The sequence below is a fragment of the Elephantulus edwardii genome, unplaced genomic scaffold (assembly GCF_000299155.1).
Source record: "Elephantulus edwardii isolate Elephantulus edwardi_28Jun2011 unplaced genomic scaffold, EleEdw1.0 scaffold00074, whole genome shotgun sequence".
Taxonomy (NCBI): Eukaryota; Metazoa; Chordata; class Mammalia; order Macroscelidea; family Macroscelididae; genus Elephantulus; species Elephantulus edwardii.
Window position 1 is genome coordinate 8,563,293 of NW_006399824.1, and position 21,689 is coordinate 8,584,981.

Below are 21,689 nucleotides of genomic sequence, written 5' to 3' on the forward strand. Positions count from 1 at the left end.
TAACTATGGCTTTAAGTTGTTGCTACATAGCTGTCATAGTCCTGCCAATTATGATATCTTCTCCCAAATCCTACAGCAAGCTTGGATAGAAGTCCCTGGCTCTGAGTCTGTACGGTAGTAAACACAAATCAGTTCTATGTCAAGTAAATACCTACTTTTCCAATTACTTCTCTAGTTCCTGATCTGATTGGTTTAGGAATCTCTGGCCTTGAAGGAGTTATGCTGTGTTCTCTGCTTCTCCCTTGTTATTAGTGAGATTCTCATTTCCCGCCTCTAATCCTGCTCATTTTAAACTTGGGGGGATGATAAGGCTAACTAGTCTCCTCATCAGAAGCTTGTACACTCTATTGCGTATTTCACGTGGTGAGATGCAATAGCCTAAGAAAGTAATTTTTAACAATAAAATGACTATGCCATACCTAGCCAGTTACTCAGTGGGAGAAAAGATCTGGCATTCTGCCTCTCCCAAGATGACAATCTGAAAAATCTTACAATGCAATGCTACTCTTTGACATCCAGTCAATATGCATTGGAAATCTACTCAAAGTCTCCAAATACTACATCTATTACTACCGTGAACACCACCATGACAATCGCCACCACGACCATGACTGCTTTGATGTGTACTATAGGGTCCCAGCATAGTGTACCTCTCACCTACAAGGTAAGGAGTTTACTTGTTTTATCAAAGTACTCACTGCCATCATCAATTAAGAGACCACGAAACACAAATTGTCATTTATATGGTCACTACGAGTCTTAGTTGAATCAATGGCACATAATCACAACAAAAATATATTTCATATATATATATATGTGTGTGTGTGTGTGTGTGTGTGTGTGTGTGTGTTCTTGAAGTCCCTAGGGAATGGAAACAAAGAAACTAATCAAAGGTTGGTGGTTTGAATCTACCCAGAGACACTTGAGAAGGAAGGCTTCACTATCTACTTAAAAAAACAAACAAACCAGCAATGAAAACCCATGTAGCATAGTGCTGCACTGGAACACACGACGTCATTGTAATTGAGAATTCCTACAAGCGAAACTAGTTGCTAATTTTGTTGTTCCTTAAGCCAAGGACAAAACAAGTCTTTAAAGTTATTTAAAATCTTCTTTAAAATTACTAATACAGTGAAGACACGGAAACTAAAATTGTATTTAGCTTTCAAGAGTTGTTTATTTCACTTAAAAAAAGAACACAGATGCTCGATTTGTATTATGGTCCATGATAGTATTTGCTTTAGTATTTAAAAAAAAATAATAAATTGCAATGCTAATCAAACACTGACCTGAGATATGTTGTCTAAAATTGAAACTCACAGCTCTATTGCTTAATACTGATAATAACAGTTTTGTGGATTGTTGTTATTATTTGTTGTTAGGTGCCATCGAGTCATCTAAGACTCCACTCACCGAGTGATCACAGCTCATTGTAACCCTAAGAACAACAGATAAGAACCTGACTTTATCCTTTGCTGTCCTCACCATCTCCAATATACTTGAGCCCATTGTTAGAGTCACCGTGTCTCTGATGGTCTTGTCTTTTTCGCTTGACATTCACTGTTCCAAATATGATGTCCTTTCCCAAAGGCCTAGATGCTCCTAACAACATAATTAAAGTGTGTGAGCTGAAATTTCACCTTTTTGCTTCCAAGGAGCACCCGGGGTCTAGTTTAATTCACAGACACCTAAAATTTAAAACAAACAAATGAAACACACACACACACCCCACCGCCACCAAAAACACACAAAAAAATTATCACTAGGATGACATGGAATGTATACGGGTATTTAGGAGCATTTTACAGGTCTGCTACTGGTTTTCTCATGCTGTGAGTTAACATTGAATTCCTCTATAGCTTGGTGTAAGTTTGAGCCAGGATGTCACTAACGTTAGAAACAAGCAGGCTATTTTTCGTTTAGTTGGATTTTTCGGAGAAATTCCTGATAAAGGCAGGCAGCAGTGGAGCAGAGAGAGAGAGAGGACTAAATCACCTATTTTCTCTAGTCATCAAGTTTTCTGAGAAACAGAAATTAGATCTGGGAGAGGATGGAGGGGATTAAGGATCAATCTGGTATTGCTCTCCTCAAAGCCTTTGAATACCTGACCTGTCTTGCTCTGTGAGCAGAATATTCATGCCTTTAAAGCTCTATTTTCTAGAATTGTAAGTTTTAACTGCTCACTTCCAACATTTACCATGAGTTTGTGAATACCAAGCAGCATGGTTCATAAAACGGGCACTGGACCCTATGCTATTAGCTCTGTGATATTGGACAAGTTCTGTTACCTCTAAGGCTCACTGTCATCAGCTATGGTATTAAAATGGTCACGTTTGCTTCTCACATTTACTGTTACGATTGAATGGGAAAAGGAATGTGGAGTAATTCAGCTTAGTTTTATAAATGAAACATATGAAGATTTCAATTAAACATTTTTTCCCCTCACTTTTCTGCTCTCAAAGAGAAAAGTGTAAAGTATCTTGATTTAAGTCTGGGTATTTTTAATATTTGAATTTCCCAAAATATGCTTTTTCCCATTTTTATTTTTTAAAATAGCTTTATTAGTCTTTCACATCTTTATTAAAACTTCCAGCTGGAATACTTATGACAGTTTTCATAAATTAGACATGCAGCCCAGGGGATCAGAGTTATATCACTAACTCATTTGGTGGCTGGTAAGTATGATGATATTGGCATTGTCACTTTAGTTTTATATATGCTTACTGATATGCTATATGCTTTTCTGAAGTTATTAGCCTCACTGGTGTCTTATGAGCAGGGGAATAGAAACCCGGAATCTTAAAAAAAGAGAGAAATTGAGGCTAGAATATGATTCACCCTGAGTATTTCTTTATTCATTACTTCAATCATCAGAAAGGCTTTACATAAGCAATTATATAACCTGAGGAATTAACCATAACCTGTGATGTTTGTCCTTATCCAGACTCAGCCACATGCAAATTATTGGACATGTGATTATTCTGGGTTAGATAAGTTTCTAATAGCAACCTATGAGAGAAAATATATTAACAACTATGACTCATCAACCTCCTGCATTATGCAGATGACACAACCTGAAAGTGAGGAAGACCTGAAGCAGTAGGTGCAGAAGGTCAAGGACTGAAGCCTTTAATATGCATTGAAGCTCAACATCAAAAAAACAAAGATTTTCACCACTGGGCCGAATTGCAGCATCATGATATATGGTGAAGAGACTGAGATTGCTAACAGCTTCAATTTGCTTTCTCCACAATCAAAACTCTTGATACCAGCAGCCAAGAAGTCCAAAGATGAATGATATCAGAAAAGTCAGCTGTCAGAGACTTCTCCAGAGTCCTAAAGAACAATTATATCAGTCTGAAGAATAAGGTGTGCCTGATCTAGGTCATGGTCTTCACAATTATTTGCTAAGCATCAGAGAGCTGGACAATGACTAGGGATGATAAAAAAGATAACTGATGCTTTTGAACTGTGATGCTGGAGAAGAGTATTGAATGTACCATAGAGTGCTAGGAAAACAGGTTTTTCCTAGAGAGGGTGAGACCTGGCTGCTTCTTGGAGACAAGGATTCTGAAGCTTCGTCTGACATATTTTGGGCATGTTGCAAGGAGAGACTAGTCTTTGGAGAGGGACATCATACTTGGGAGAGTAGAGGGACAACTCAAGAGAAGAATCTCTTTGAGATGGATTGGCTAAATGATTGGAGTAGTCGGAGTAGGTGTGTCAAAGACAGTAAGGTTCAGGACTGTTTTACATAGGGTCACTATGAGTTGCAAGTGACTCGACAGTACATAACAACCACCTAATTTTGGCTGTGTTTCCTCTGATAGCAATATTTTACCTGCTCAGTATTTATTTGCCCAAGTTATCCTACTTACATACATGTATAATCACACATGTTCCTTGTAGACATACTTTATACACTCTTCCTTTATATATCTAATCTTAAACTTAACTTTGTCAGTAATGTTTCAATTCTCATAAACATTAAAAGAACTAATATTGAGTCAGACTCTGTAATTCCATAATATGTAGCAATCCCTGTGCTGCTATAGTCTTGAGATGCTGTAAAGAAGAAATATGTAATAAAAGAAAGGCATAGTATGTTAATAATTTGTTATATGCATTCTTATTTTATTTCTTTGTGGTATCCATTTATTAATGGGTGTGTGTGTGTGTGTGTGTGTGTGTGTGTGTGTGTGTAAAGTCTTTGTAATTGTTAGTCACTCAGATTATAAATTGTTTGCAATACAAAACTGTAAAATGCCACTTCACCCTTTGTGACTATAGCAGGAAGATATGTATAGTCAAAGGATGAATTATATTTTTAGTTGAAAGAAAGAATTAGAATAAATTATGTAAATAGAATTCAATATATTTATCAGATTTCTACCTTGATGAAGAGATTGAGATTATTAACAGCTTTAGTTTGCTTAGCTTCACAATCAAACTCTTGGTACCAGCAGCCAGGAAATTAAAAGACAAATTTCATTGAGAAAGTCTGCTGTCAGAGACCTCTCCAAAGCCCTGAAGAACAACGATGTCAGTCTGGAGTCTAAGGTGCACCTGATACAGGCCATAGTCTTTGCAATCACTTGTTATACATCAGAAAGCTGACCAATGACTTGTTGTTGTTGTTGTTATGTGCTGTCGAGTCATTTGCGACTCATAGCGACCCTATGTACAACAGCCCCAAACCATGCTCTATCCTGTGCCAATCTCATTGTCTCTGACACACCCATCCCGATTAGCCCAGTCACTGAATCAAACCACCTCATAGAGGGTCTTCCCCTCCTGTGCTGTCCCTCCACTCTGCCTAGCATGATGTCCCACTCCAAAGACCTGTCTCTCCTTACAACATGTCCAAAATATGTCAGGCGAAGCCCCAGAATCCTTGCCTCTAAGGAGCAGCCTGGTTTAATCCTCTCTAGGATGAATCTGTTTGTTTTCTTGGCAGTCCATGGTACATTCAATACTCTTCTCCAGCACCACAGCTCAAAGGCGTCAATTCTTCTTCTATCCTCCCTAGTCATTGTCCAACTCTCTGATGTATAACAAGTGATTGCAAAGACCATGGCCTGTATCAGGCATACCTTAGTCTCCAGAGAGGCACCGTTGCTCTTAAGTACTTTAGAGAGGTCCCTAACCGCAGACTTTCCCATCACAATACGTTTTTTGATTTCCTGGCTACTGGTGCCAAGAGTGTTGACCTTGGAGCCGAGCCAACTGAAGCTGTGAGCAATCTCAGTATCTTCGCCATCCATCCTGATGCTACCGATTGATCCGGTTGTGAGAATTTTTGTCTTCTTGACATTGAGCTTCAGTCCATATTGAAGGCTGCAGTCCTTGACCCTCTGCAGTAAGTGCATGAGGTCCTCCTCAGTTTCAGCGAGCAGAGTTGTGTCATCTGCATAATGCAGATTGTTGATAGATCTTCCACCAATCCTAACGCCACGCTTCTCCTTATAGAGCCCAGTCTCTCGGATAATCTGCTCTGCATATAGGTAGAAAAGGTATGGAGATAGGACACATCCGTGGCGTACACCCTTCCCAATTTTGAACCATGCATTGTTGCCCTGCTCTGTTCTGATGACTGCCTCTTGGTCCAAGTATAGGTTTCGCATTAGCACGATTAAATGTTCTGGGATTCCCATTCTTCTCAGAGTCAGCCACAGTTTGTTATGATGCACGCAGTCAAATACCTTTGCATAATCAATGAAACACAGATAGACATTCTTCTGGTATTCTCTGCTTTCAGCTAAGATCCATCTAACATCAGGTACAATATCCCTAGTACCACGACCCCTTCTCAACCCTGCCTGGACTTCTGGCAGTTCTCTGCTGATGTACTGTTCCAGTTGTTTTTGGATAATCTTCAGTAGAATCTTGCTTGCATGTGAAATCAATGATATTGTCCTGTAGTTTCCACACTCAGTTGTGTCGCCCTTCTTTGGGATGGGAACAAATATAGACCTCTTCCAGTCGGTTGGAGAAAAAAGGAGAATTGATATCTTTGAGCTGTGGTGCTGGAGAAGAGTGTTGAATATATCATGGACTGCTAGGAGGGCAAACAAGTTCATCCTAGAGAGGATGAAACAGGGCTGCTCCTTGGAGGCAAGAATTCTGAAGCTTCGTCTGACATACTTTGGACTTGTTGCAAGGCGGGACCAATCCTTGCAGAGAGATGTCATGCTTGGGAGGGTGGAGGAACTGTGCAAGAGAAAAAGACACTTGATGAGATGATTGATTCTGTGACTGGGGTAACGGGGGCTAGGTAGGTAATGGAGATATTGTCTGAGACAGTAAGATTGGCACAGGATAGAGCAGGGTTTAGGACTGTTGTATAGTGGGTCTTTATGAGTCTCAGGCAACTTGATGGCACATAATAACAGCAACAACCTTCTATAGGAAAAGGAGTATTGAAGAGGCAGTTTATCTAGGTTAATAATAAAGAGGTTAAGCAAGTGTTAATATTGGAGGGAATTACAGAAATCATCAAGTTTTACTTACTTTCTGTCTTAAATTTTAAAACAAAAGCAGCTTAACAAAATTATAAAATCTCTCTAATGATATATAACTATTTGGTAGCAGAATTAAGATGAAAATCCAGGTATCTTAACTTATAATTCCATTAATATACTGCCATATCATATGTCTCATATCATATAACTAGTAACTATTTGACAACTTAAGAAATATCTTCCTTGGTGAAACTGAAGCCCTTCATACTCAATCTTATTATTTGTCTAAAAATCTCAGGGAAATTTTTTCATGTCTTACTTCTCAGTGTTAGTCTCAAACAAAATAGCTATATGGACTACCTTCTATTTCTATGTAATTTTGCCACCCTTTGGACTATATATGCTCCTCTGTATTTATTTCTCTTTCAGTTCAAACTAGAAAGCACTTATGAATTTTATTTCAGTTTTGCCTGTGTTCCATGTTCATTAATTAGTATTGATTATACATAAAGGAAACAATCTGTCATAAAAGCAACACACTACAATGTTCCTTAGAAGTAAGGATGATAAGAATCCTTTCTTTGGATATGTCATCAGAAAACATCAATTGCTAAAAGAACGTAGCATAATACTTGCTAAAGTAAAGGACAAACAAAATGAGGGAATCCATAGGGGAAAATATTAACACATTTATCACAATATTAAACTCAAATATAAAATGTTTGTGAGGATGATGCAGGGACAGACATTGTTTGGTTCTGTTCCATACAAAGTTATCATGAGTTGGAGTAAATTTGATGGGAATTCACAACAAAATAATGTTATCCTTTGTAGTTTTACTGCACTCTTCAATTAAGTTCAGGTCTTCTACTAGTAGGTCCTGTGGATGTGCACGGATATGTGTGTGTGTGTGTGTGTGTGTGTGTGTGTGTGTGTGTGTGTGTGTGTGTGTGTTAACCATCAGGTTGAAGTTGGGGGGATGAGGGAAATTGAAATAATTTTTTATTGAAAACAATGTATTCAAATTTTATAAATAAATTAGGAGAAAATTACAAAAGAAAAAGACAAAAAAGAATTTGAACAATGTCAGCATCTTGATTGTAGAGAAAATAATCTTTCTAACTTCTTTCTCTTGAGAGCAAGAGAGATGTTTTATTCATTTTAGTATCCAAGAAATTGATCCCAATAAGTCCCTAGGTCTTGCTTCTCTGGCCAGAGGCCTTTTGCTGAAGCATGGGTGGACCTGTGACCTTTTAAAATTCATCTGGACCCTAGGGGCTTAGTTGTTATTGTTTTTGAAACGAACACTCCTAAATGGTACGGCACTATTCTGTCATTTCTCTGTATTGAGGTAACAATGGATTGCTGTGATAATAGCCTATATCTATAAAATTATAAACTATATAAGCTATTCAAGTATGTTAGTTAACTTGACTTTAGTGATTTTTCTAATTTCTTTACACTTATGAAACAAATTTGGTCAATCACTACTTTTCTTTAGGTAATGATTCTTTAACTATAATAAAAGTTCAAAACAACCTCCGTACCATTAAAGAAGCCTATTAATGTTGGTATCAAAATTGCAACCAAGTTTATAATTTAATTTTTCTAAATATATTGATAGAGTCTTCCAATAGTTTGCTTAAAATGAAAATGAATAAAAATTGCTCCCTTTTCTTGTAGTCATAACAGTCTTGTATGAGGCATGATTATCTGTCTACAAATTCAGGTGTATTTTAAAAAAGTATCATTTCTTTTTTAGAGGGAGCTCTGGAGACCTAGTGGTAAGAAATGCACTGAAATCCCAAAGGCACACAGTTTGGACCACCTGTTACAAGGGAGAAGGATGGGCAATCTCCTGCCATGCAACTAACTGCCTCTGGGAACCCTTCAGAGGGTCAGCTACAATAACAACAATATTTATTATTTTATATCCTATAAATAAGTTCAGCTGTGACTGTGATTATGGGAAATGTAAATAAGGTCATTCTTGGACCTATCTCTCCTGCCACCTGTGGTGAGCCAGATGGGTCAGGATTGTACAGTAGTAAGTCATTCACAGAATTGTTTGACACATCCTTAGAAAAAGTTACCAATAGATGATGATATTGTTAGGAATGTAAACAGTGCTAATGCATTTGGTGAGAACAAGCTAGTTATGGTGCTGAAAATCCACCAAGATACAAGACAACCAGCCTTTCAAAATAACTATTCAGTGCAAAATCTCAGTAGCTCCAAGGTTGAGAAACTATTCTCCAGAAAGAAGCTCAAAGTAGCTAAAGAAAATATAACAGGGTAAAAGAAAGGGCAGCTACTTCAAACTGAGTAGCCAGGGAAAGTTTCTCTTAATATGGATCATCTGAGCCCCAAGGATAGGTAGATGTACACTTTATGAAAGGTACAGTGGAAGGTTTTAGGCAAGGGGACCATATACAAGTAGAATATGAAGTGAAATGAGTGGATGAATGGGAGGTATCTGAGAAGCAGAAAATGAGCAAGTGCAATTGGACACTTCTGACTTCTTGGATAATCCACAGGACAGAATACAGGCTAGTGTTGGACATATATGAGCAAGGAGGGGTGTGTGTGTGTGTGTGTGTGTGTGTGTGTGTGTGGTGTGCCCTCAGCCAATTATTATGTACCATAAAGACAGAACCACCTCCAGAAAGTTTTCCGAAGCTTTAAATAACATTGCAGGAGATTTTCCTTCTTTTACTCACAGGGCAGCTGGTGGTTTAGAACCACATGCCTTGGGTTGGTGGTACAGCTCCTTGGGCCTTTGAGCAAGTGTAAACACACACAGACACCCCCGCCCCCCCCAACTACATTCTCTCTTGCTCAACAACCTCTCCATCAAGAATTTGCCACTTTCTGTCATCCTTAATGCCCAATATGCCAATATTCCCAGTTACACTTGTCTGTTTTCTACTCCTCAAATGTGCCCCATTTATCATAATCTAAAATTATGTTATTTATCCATCGATTACAATTATAAGCATATATTTTAAAAGCTTTTGACACAGCTCTTGAGAATTCCCAAACCATCCTCTGCTATCGCTTCAGCTAGAAATCTGACACTGAATGTTCTGAGTGAACCCCCCTGCTTCACCTGAATAGTCTTAGTACCTGCCTATGAGCATTCCTCAGTGTTTGCCACTTCAAAATCACTATGGAATTTTCTTGGTTTTACAAAGTAGCTGAAGGTATATGGTTTAGATTCAATCTTAATTCTTAGAGTAACCTATCAAGCATATCTTTTATTTTCTAGGACTTCTTCCATTTCCCTTTTTAAATTTTTTTTCTTGTTTGGTGGCCAAACAGTTCTTTTGTATATAGCCGTATCAAACATTTATAAAGTCTTTGTTAGTGAATTTAGTCATTATAATACCACCTTCCTGTCTCACTAGGGAAGGTGATAGAATTAATATGATAATGTCTGTAAAAAGCATTGAGTTCCTTAGAATAAAAAGATAATATAAATGCAGTCATTTCCAACTCTGCCTGAGTGTGGATTTCTGTCTCTAAATCACATATACATACACATAACATTTGTATTAAAACCATCAATTTTTGGTGACCTTGCATTTTTATAGACTACTGCTTTTTTATTATAGCCACAGATTCCATATAAAAACCTTGGTATGAATGTTTCACGGTTCTATACTTATTTCTGTTCTTTTCTGCAGAAATAAAAGGGGATGTTATAACAATAATAATAATGAAATTTCAAATCGTCATACTAATATTGAAATTTCAATATTTTCTAGTCACTTAATAATGTTTCAATCTTTTATACTCACAGTAACCCAGTCTTAGGTAATATTTTCACCATTTTTACCGGTAATGAAACAAGCTTTTTCATATCATTTTGGACCACATAAGGATAGCTTAACAATAAACAAAAGCTAAAATCTATAAATTTGGCATAAATTTCATGACTTCTGATATGAAAAGTAGTTGAATAATGATTAAGATTATAATAACCTTTCCAGAAAATGAAGCAACATTCCTCTTAGTCTGGTGTAGAGAGAGCCCAGCTTAGAAAAAGCATGCCATTCTTGTATCTCTAGAGATCTGTGTTTGTGTTTGAGTGCATCTATAATATTGAGAAGATTAACTTTATTTACATAGTTTTATTCTACTGATGTGTCAAATGTGATAATGATTACCCATGGTGGACAGTGTTTGGTGGAGCTCTCTGATTAAAACAAGCTTGGAAGCATGAGTGGCATCCACCTATGAAGCAGCTTGCCTCTGGAAACCCTATGAACTTTTAGAAACTATGAAAGTTATACAAGAGTTCAGGTCCTTTGTTCATAGGGTCACTATGAGTTCTCTATGATTCGACGGCACTTAACAAGAATAAAAACCATGAAAGTGAGCTCTGGTGACTTGGTGGTAAGGAATTGTGTTGCATATTCGTCTTTGCATATTCCTCTGGTACTCTCTGCTTTCAGCCAAGATCCATCTTCTCTTGTTGTTGTTGTTGTTGTTGTTGTTATGTGCCGTCAAGTCACCTGTGACTCAAAGCAACCCTAAGTACAACAATCCTAAAATATGTTCTATCCTGTACCAACATTATTGTCTCTGTTATACCCACCCTAATTACCTCAGTTACTGAATCAATCCATCTCATTAAGGGTCTTCCTCTCCTGTGCAGTTCCTCCACCACACTCTCCAAGGACTGGTTCTTCCTTGAAACCTGTCTAAAGTATGTCAGACAAAGCTTCAGAATCTTTGCCTCCAAAGAGAAGCCACAAGAAGGTACAAGAAGTTCAAGGCAAAGGACTTTTCCTCAGAGCTGTCTCAGATAGGAAGTCTCCCTGATAGTAGTATCTGGTATTTGGACTTACAGACTCCTAAATTCAAGAGATATTGGCTGTAGCAGAAGAAACTGGCAGCAGCTTGAGGCATTCAGAATCACAGAAGCATCAAGATACATCTAACATTATCCCTATATAACCATCTTTAATATCCCCAGTACCACAGCCTCTTCTAAATCCATCCTTTGCTTCAAGCAGTACTTTGTTGATGTGCTGTTTCAGTTGTTTTGTGATAATTTTCAGTAGAATGTTTCTTGCGTGAGGTATTAATGACATTGCTCAATAATTTCCACAGTCTGTCGGAAGGCAAATTGGTGCATGGGAGATGAGACTCATATTGGCCTCACACAATGCACATATGCCCACATTTCCCAGAAGCCTGTAGGTCAAAGCTGAGGTCTTAAATACTTCGGTGCCGAGCAGGCCCTTGGGCCAAGAAAATAACATTATATGTATATCTACAGGACACATCATTCTCCCTGGGAAATCATTCCATTGTGACTACAGTGTATTGCAAATGGAAGAGAAGAGGCCATAAGCAAAACGAAGTCAATCAGAAATAGTTCCAGCTATCTATGATCACCTGATATTTGACAAGAAAACAAAATGTATCAAATGGGGAAATGGCAACCTCTTCAACAAACAGTGCTGACAAAACTGGACTGTTACATGCAGAAAGCTGAAACAGGATTCACATCACACACCAAAACCAAAAATCAACTTAAGGTGCATAAGAGACTTAGGAACAAAGCCCCAAACCATAATGTTTATAAAAGACAAACTGGGGTTAAGCGTAGAAGCTCTAGCGTATGGCATGGGACTTTCCAAAGACTTAATCTCTGTGCTCATCAAAACTTTTTACAACAAGGTGAAAAGAAAAGAAAACCTACTAACTAAGAACAAACATTTGGCAATACCTTCTCAGACAAGAGCCTCATAATGAAAGTTTATAAAATATTCCTCTGCCTCCACAAGAAAAAGTCTGATAACCCACTTACAAAATGGGCAAAAGACATCTAAGAATTTTCACCGAGAAAGATAATCAACTGGCCAAGACACATGAAGAAATTATCCAAATCACTCTCAATGAGATGCACATCAAAACCACAATGATATACCATCTCACTCCAGTAGCAATGACAAAATTTAACAGGACAGCAAGTAATTGATGTTGGAGAGGATGTGGTGAGATAGGAACTCTTTTACATTGTTGGTGGAATTGTACAATGGTACAACCATTCTGGAAGACAACTTGGCGCTTCCTCAAAAAAAGGTGAACATAGAAATTCTTTATGACCTTGTGATTCTATAGTTTGGAATATAGCCCAAGTAAATGAGAACTGAGGCTCAAAAGGAAACTTATAAATCAATGTTCAAAGCATCTTTATTTACCATCTCAAGAACATGAAAATAGCCCAGATGTCTAACCACAAGTGAATTGATTGAGAAGTTGTGGTACATTCATACAATGGAATACTATGCAGCACTCAGGATCAATCATTTTGTAAATTACTACTTAACAAGGCAGGGACTGGAAAGTATTATGCTGAGTGAACTAACTTAGTCCCACAAGAACAAATACTATACAAAAGCATTATTGTAGAATGAGTATAAATATCCAAATCAGAGAGGAGGGTGGAAACAGAGGGTTGAGAATGGGGGGAGTAGGGTGTTAATCTTGGGTAGCACAGTACCAAGGGTGGGTGATGTGAAGGTAATATAAAGGATCTTCTGTGAAGAACAATGTGTTCAAGTTTTCTAAATAAATCAGAGTAAAATTAAAAAAAATAAATAATACTGCAGGAAAAAATATATCAAAATAATATTGCAGAGTTTAGACTAGCAGATATGACAACTGAGGCTGAGCCCTCAAGTATGGAAACACAAAGGAGGAGGAACAGTTGTAAACAGAAACTAGTGATTGGAACAAGGAATGTGAGAACGATGAATGTAGGAAAACTGGATATTGTTAAAAAAAAATGGAATACAGAAGGTATTGGCAAAATGGGATGGACTATCATGGAAGGTTTTGAGTCAGACCATCATATGATCTACAATGCTGAATATGAAAAGGTGAGGAAAAATGGGGTTGCTTTCATAGTTAAAGTGGATGCCACTCCTGCTTCCAAATAGTATACATGAATTTAGTTATAACATATGTAAATGTTGTTGTTGTTATGTGCGATGAAGTCACCTGTGACGCATAGCGAAATGAGTGCTTTAACTATGAACCCTTCCCTGTCCTGAGCCAATCTCATTGTCTCTGATAGACCTAATCTGATTTCTCCAGTCACTGAGTCAATACATCTCATCCTGGGTCTTCCAATACTATGCTATCCCTCCATCGTCCAAGTATGTTATCCATCTCCAAGGACTGGTCCCTCCTGACCCCGTGCCCAAAATATGTAAGAAGGCACTTAAAAATCCTAGCCTCCATGGAGCAGTCTTGTTTCACCCTCTCCAAGACAAATCTGTTTGTTCTGACAGTCATCTGCATGTTCAGCACTCTTCTTCAGCAGCACAACTCAAAGGCATCAATCATTTTTCTAACATTCTTAGTTATTGTCGAGCTCTGGGCTTCATAACAAGTAATTAGAAAGAGCATGGGCTGGATCAGGTGCACCTTAGTCTCCTGCTGACATCGCTGCTCTTTAATACTCCTGACGGCAGACTTTCTCAATGCAATTTATCTTTTGATTTCATGAATGGTGATGCTAAGAGTATGAATTGTGGAACCAAGAAAATAAAAATTATTAATAATCTCAATCTCTCTGCAATATATCATGAAGCTGCCAAGTACCCAGTGGAGAAAATCTTTCTTTATATTGAGCTTCATTCCATATTAAAGACTACAGTCCTTGACCTTCTGCACCAAATGCCTCATATCCTTTTCCATGTCAGCAAGCGAGGTTGCATCATCTATAACACAGGTTGTTGATGAGTCTTATCCTATCTTGATGTCACATTCTTCCTCTTAAAATTCAACCTCCTGAATGATATATTATTTTACATATAGTTTAAAAAGGAATGGAAATAGGATGCATCCCTGACACACATTTTTCCTGTTCCTTAGCCATCCAGTATTTCCCTGGTCTAAGTATAGGTTTCATATGAGCACAATCAAGTTTTCTAGGATCCCCATTTTTCTCAAAGTTGACCACAATTTGTTTTAATCCACACAGTCAAATGCCTTTTCATATTCATTGAAACACAGTCAAAATCCATCTAACACTGGCTATGATGTTTCCAGTGTCATGTCCTATTCTAAAACCAGCCTGCACTTCTGGCCATTCTATCCTGATGTACTGTTCATGTAGTTTTTGAATAATCTTCAACAGGATATTGCTTCCATGGAATATTAGGAATATCATTCAATAATTTCCACACTCTATTGGGTCACCTTTTTTGGAATGTGTATAAATGCAGATATCTTCCATTCAGTTGGCCTGGTAGTGTCCTCCATCTTTCTTGGCTTAACCTGGTGAGCACATCCAGTGCATCTTCCGTATGCTCAATTATGTCAGTTGGTACCTGATCAATTCCTGGGGCCTTGTTTTTTGCCAATTCCTTCAGAGCAGCTTGAACTTCCTCCCTCATCACCATAGACTCTTGATTACCCGTTATTTCATGAAATTTTTCTCTGTTAGTTAATTCTTTTTGTTTTAGTGCCTCTGTGTTCTCTCCTTCCATCTTCTTTCTCTCTTCTATTTTTTAAGTAAAATTCTTTTTTTTTTATACTGGTTTACTTACAAAGCTCATATAGATTTGTTTTTCCTATGTCCTGTACCCACCCTTCTCTCTACCCATCAATTTGTGTGACCCTATGATCAACACTCCCAACATACGCCTCCACCCCCTGTCCATCCTCACCCCTCTGTTCCCAACCTCCCCTCCTTGGATCCTCATGTGTTGTTATATTTGGTTATCATCAAGTTGAGCACAACTCATAGTGACCCTATAAACAAAAGTACTGAAGCCTTTCTATAACTATCATCATTTCTCAAAGTTTATAGAGTTTCCAGAGGCATGTTACTTAGGAAGCAAATGCCACTCCTGCTTCCAAACCTGTCTTAAACTGGGAGCTCCACCAAACATTATACATCATGGGTGACTGCTATGGAATTTAACACCCTATTGGCACAAGGTTCAGCATCACAGTCACCCCAGGTTATCTCAGTACAGCAAATTGACAGAAGAGGGTCTGTACCACTTAGAAGAATGTTCCTCCAAAATATAATAACAACCGACTTTTAAATACAAAGACCCTCTACATTGATTTTAAACAAAGGCTTAAATTAAAAAAAATAACCCAACAATATAATATGTTGTTATGTGCTATTGAGTTGACTGTGCCCTATGGTAACATTAGTGGGAATAAAATAGATATAAAGTAATCATGATATGTTAGTTCAGTTTCCCTCATCCTACGAAGTTAAACTGAGTCAATTTAGTAGAAAAAATTATGTTATTATTATTGTATACCATAGAGTTGGAACCAACAGTTGACTCTCCAATATTCAGAGGCAGTAAATTGCATAGGAGACTGCCCATCTTTCTCCCCCGAAACAGAGGGTAGATTTGAACTGCAGATTAAAAAAGTTAGTGGATTTGTGTTGCGAATGTAAGTCCTTATGACTAAGCACCAGAGCTAGTAATTTCAATATCAACAAGGAAGAGGAAACAGAGTGCTGCACTTCATTTTGGGGCTTAGAGATTCCTGGTTATACACTTTTTTCTTACCTCTTCAAGTCTGCATGCTGAACAAACCACTGAAGAAGCTGGGCTGTATGAAGAAGAATGTGGATCCTCATACATGTTCTACAATAATGTTTTTATACAGTATTTGTCCTTATGGAACTAAGTTCTCTTTATACAACCCTACCACCCTCACCATGCCCAATCTCATATTCCATCTTGGTTTTTTTTAATGCTTCCTGAGTCATTCAACATTCTGTCTACTGCATCCACTCGAGGCTTGAATTTGTTTTTCAATTCCTTCATCTTAAGAAATGCTGAGCAAGTTTGCTCCTTTTATTTTTCTGACTCCAGCTGCTTGTACATTTCATTATTATATTTTGCTTTGTCTTCCCAAGCCATCTTTTGAAATCTTCTGTTCAGCTCTTTAACTTCTTGATCCCCCCGCCCCCCTCCTTGCTTTGGCTTCTCAGTATTGTAGTGCAATATTTAGCCTCTTCTGATATCATCTTAGTCCTTTTTCTCCTTTGTCATTGTAATGGTGGTTTACATTCTTCCTCAATGATATTCTTGATATCCTCCCACATCTCATCTGGTTTTTGCTCATTAGAGCTCAAGCCTTCAAAACTGTTTGTGAGATGGTATTTAAATTCTGGTGGGATAGACTCATGGTCAAAATTTGGTTCTTGCATATTTGATTTTATTTTATTTAGCTTCAGTTTGAACTTGCATATGAGTAGTTGATGGCCTCTTGTACAATCAGAATGTAGAAATATCTGTTCTGGATCTTTTCATTTGTCACTAGGACTTCCTAATAAAACAACTGTGATTTAAAGTCAGAAACATGTTGTGGGATGTTGGGAAGGAAGGACCTCTGGCCAGGACAGATCACGTAAGCTCCAGATAAGTGCAACCCTCCTAATAACCTTTAATTCGGGGTACATAAAGCTCCCCTGTGTTTGGCTTGAGAAAGCTCGCCACCTGGGAAGATGGCTGCCACATCTGTTGAGCTGGGAGGGATCCGCAGGAGGCTGAGGTTCTTCTAATCAAGCTGCATGTCCCACATCTGTAAGCCCACGCTATCCTGTCTTCTTGTTTATAAGTGCACTGTAGATCCCAGTAAAATTGAGCTAGATTGACTCTCTGATCCTCTCCTGGAGTGGTGTATCTCTGTCATGCTTACCCCCATCAGAGTGTTGCTGTCAAGTTGCCAGTGAACTGACAGTGACAACATGTAAACCGAAACAAATATTAGGTAAATTCTCTAAGTCCCTTTACTTAAAATAAGTGATATTATTTGCAACAGTTATTGATATATTTAAAAATAGTCACTAGGGACTAAAGAAATAAATATCTAGAACAAGGAAAATAATTCAGCCTTAAAAAATTTATTAATTTTAAATACATAAAGTAAAGCAGTAGAAATTATATTTAGAAAGTTTATTGTCCTATTTTCAGCAATTATTTTTTCTTTTCAAATCTATCATTTTAACTATTACTGACAATATTTCTTTATTCGTTCTAAAAATATATATATTTGCTAGAAGTTGTTATGAACTCTGGTGGCCTAGAGACTGTACTGCAATCCTGAAGGCATATGGTTCAAGTTGCCCCAGAGGAGCTATTAGCTGCCTCCAAAACCCACTGGAGAGTTGGCTATGTTTCAGTTCTGGCTCTTCTGTACACAGCAACATAACACAATGGAAGGTGTTAATAAAACAGTAAATATAACAAAACTCGCCCTTATCCTCAAAGTAGAAAAAGCAATTAATTATATAATTAAGAAAGTAAGGATATCATAAAGTATGGTGAAGATTATGAAAATAAAGGCAGCGGGGACCAGAAACTTCTTAATTGAGTTTAGATAACAGAGGACACCTTTCAGTAATAGACATTTAAGCTGAATTGAAAGAATAGAAATTATCCAGCTTCTTAGAATAGAAATTGAAGTTTCATGTTAAAATATCTAAGTTCCTAGAAAATTTAATTCTTGATGATATTTTGGTGGAAATTGGACCGAAAAATGTGTTAATTATAATTGTTCCACTTTAAAAATTATTTTTAATAATCTTGGTTTGGGATAAACACACCATGTTTAGCCAGATTACGACTGAGAGATAAGAAGCATATTTCCAAACACATTTTGACTTTTTTCCAATCATTAAATGTCAATTAAAATATCACAAAACTTTTTTTCTTTCAAAATAAACTTCAAATTTTTGTTTGTATCACTTGAGTAACAAGAAACCTCAAATTTCAGAGACTTAGCATACTGGAAGTTTTTTCTTTATTCTACCATTTGGTCCACATTGTGTATCTGTTCCAAATAGTTAATTGCAATACACATAACATCTGGTTGCCTATTTATTTCAGATTGACCATCCCTTCACCTATTGCAATACAGAGTTCATGATCTATTGATTTTTTTTCCTGTTCTTCCTACTCCCCAACCTGTAATCATCCTATTTTTTATAATGGTAGTCTTCTGGAGTACTTATCTTTTTGTAACTTAGTAATTTTACTTACTTTATTGTAAGACTTTGCTTTTCTTCACAAGGTGACCTTTGAAATCTTCTGTTCAGAACCTTAACTTCTTGACTTCTTCCCTTTGCTTTAACTTCTCGGTGCTCTAGTGCACATCCTTCTTTCACATCCTTCTTGGTATTTTCTTCTTCCTATGTCTTTGTAAAGACCTTTTGCGTTCTTCATGATTTTCTTGATATCCTCTCATAGCTTATCTGGTATTCATTCATTAGCATTCAAGGCCTTAAACCTATTCCTGAGTTCTTTTTAAATTTGGGTAAGCTAGACTAAAGGTTAAATTTTGAATCCTGTGGATTTCATTTGAACTTTTTTAGCTTTAACTTGAACTTGCATCTGAGTAGTTGATGATCTGTTATGCTGTCAGCACCTGGCCTCGTTTTCACTGTGGATATTGATCTTCTCCAACAATTCCGTCCACAAATGTAATCTATCTGATTCCTGTGCAGACTCACAAGTGAAATTCATGTGTATACCTGCATTTATGTTTATTATAAAAGGTATTTGCATTGAATAAACCATTGATTGTGCATAATTCTATCATTCTATCCCTAGCTTCATTTCTGTCACCACATCCACATTTTCTGACCAATGAATGATCCTTCTTTCTGGTTCCCAATTTTTGCATTCCAGTTACCCATTAATAATGCATCTTGGTTGCATATTTGATCAATATATGATTGCAAAAGTTGGTAGAGATCATGTATATCCTTCTCTTTGGCTCTGGTTGCATAAATTTGAATGATATTGAGTGTTATTGACAGGTAGACCTTCCTTGTATGAGTATGGATATTATCTGGTTACTCACAACATTACATTTCAAGATAGATCTAGAAATGTCTTTTTAACTATGAAAGCAACCCTGTTTATTCTTACCTTTTTATCTCTGGCGTAGTAGATCATCTGATTCAAAATGCCCATGCTAAGCTATCTCATTTCCCCAGTACTTAATATTGTTAATCTTTCCACTTCCTTCTTAATGATGTCCAGTTTACCTACATTCATGCTCCTCACACCCCACATTATGATCATTAGTTTATGATTACAACTGTTCCTTCCCTTTTATGTTTCCAAATTTGAGGGCTCAGTCTCCATTGCCATACCTTTTATTCTACTCTAAGTGTGTTCTATTGTACATAGGGTTTTGAAGGCCTGTTATATTTCAGAAGTGGATAGCCAATCATTCTTTCTAGTCTGTCTTAATTTGGTTGCTTAGATTTCAAAGAATAGCTGGCAGACAACCATTTTACCAAAATGAGGAGATGAAAGACACTTCCCTTTATCTAGATAACCAATACATTGAGTGTCCCTCCCCGTCTCTCACCAGCATATGTGTCTTGTCCCTTCTGTTTCCCCGTTACAATAGCATTCCTTGCTCTCCTGCCTCCCTTGTCCATCATCCCCCTCCCCAAGCTACCCCTTGATATGGTGGCTTAATCCATGTGTCACTTCTGTGATGGATCATGTCTCACAATGCTGCTGGTTTTGCACAGTATTATATTGAAATATACAAGGAGCTGGAGTTGGAAAATCAAAAGGGCTGGATTTGTTTGGCATTTCTTAAGCTAAAGGATAGAAAGAACAAATTTAAGCCATGAGTTGCAATATTTAAGGATGCTATAGGAAGAATATTGAACTATCCAAGAAACATTAAAAAAAAAATCATGGAAGGAGTATACAGAGTCACGGTACAGAAAAGAATTGGTTGTCACAGAAAAATTTCATGAAACAACATATGATCAAAAGAAGAAGGTGATGAAGGAGAAAGTAAGTCTTCCCTGAAATGCTTAGCAAAAAATAAGCCCCCAGTAATTGATGGAATACCAATTGAAATGTTTCAATGAATAGATGCTGCCCTGAACATGCTCACTAGGTTGTGCCAAGAAATCTGGAGGATAAACACCTGGTCTACTGACTGGAAGAAATCCATATTTATTCCCATTTCAAAAAAATGGTGATCCAATAGAGTGTGGAAATTATTGAACAATATCATTAATATCCAGTGGTTGGTATAATGGGGATAGGTGTGTCAGAGACAGTGAGGTTGGCACAGGACAGAGCAGGGTTTATGGTTGTTGTACATAGGGTCACTATGAGTTGTAGGCCACTCAATGGAACATAACAACAATAGCAACAACAATTAATATCACATGGAAGCAAAATTCTGCTGAAGATTGTAAAAAAAATTACTTGAATAGTACATTGACAGAGAACTATCGGAAATAAAAGCATGGTTTAGAAGAGGTCATGGCATTTAGAGACATTATCATCAATGTCAGATGGATCTTGGCAGAAAACAATGAACACTAAAGGAATGTCTGTTTGTGTTTCATTGATAATGGAAAGGCATTTGACTCTGTAGATCACAACAAATTGTGGCTAACCTTGAGGAGAATGGGAATCCCAGAACATTTGATTGTGCTTATGTGAAACCTATACTCAGAATAGGTTGTGGTCCTCACAGCAGAGCAAGGAAACATAGCATGGTTCAAAATCAGGAAAGAAGTGCATAAGGCATACATCCTGTCTTCTTGCTTTTTCAATCTATATGCAAAAGAGATCGTGTGGGAGGCTGGGCTTTAAGGAGAGGAATGGGGAATCGGGATTGGAAGAAAACTCATCAATAACTTACAACTTACATAACACAGATGACACAACTTCGCTTTCTACTTTGTGAATATATCAAAATTTCTCAATTTATTCAGTTTGGTTGGACATTTGGACTGTTTACATATTCTTGCAATGGTGAATAATACTGCTAGGAACATGAGTATATACAAATCTCCATTGTATCTCACTTCTAATTTTCTTGGGGTGTATTCCTGGTAGTGAAATAGCTGGGTTATACAGGCTTTCAATATTATATCTCTGAACACAATTCTTTTCTTTCATTTTACAGACTCCAGAGGAGCTGGAAGATGTTTCTGACCTGGAAGAGGATCATGAGGGCCGCAGTCATGCCAGTGTCCAGACAGAGGGCAAGACTGACCGAGTAAGTCTCTCCCCTGTGCTGTACCTCTCCTTGTTGATCCATCCAGCCTCTCATGGGCTGGACTCCTGGAGCTGGATCTGTTTTTTTTTTTTTGAGAGCCCAGGGAGAAAAGGCTCAGAATTCAGGGCAGCAACATTGAGGGCAATTAACTCTCCTGTCTTGAGAGCTCACTGTTGG

At 37.5% G+C, this 21,689-nt stretch overlaps 1 protein-coding gene across 1 annotated transcript in view; it reads left to right on the plus strand.

Annotated features, from left to right (window-relative positions):
• CTNNA3 (catenin (cadherin-associated protein), alpha 3) overlaps positions 1-21,689 on the plus strand; it is a 2,453,748-nt gene that overhangs the window by 2,159,229 nt on the left and 272,830 nt on the right. Inside the window, exon 14 of the mRNA XM_006889022.1 lies at positions 21,420-21,512. Coding sequence (XP_006889084.1) covers positions 21,420-21,512 — 93 coding nt within the window. The remainder of the gene's footprint in view (positions 1-21,419; positions 21,513-21,689) is intronic.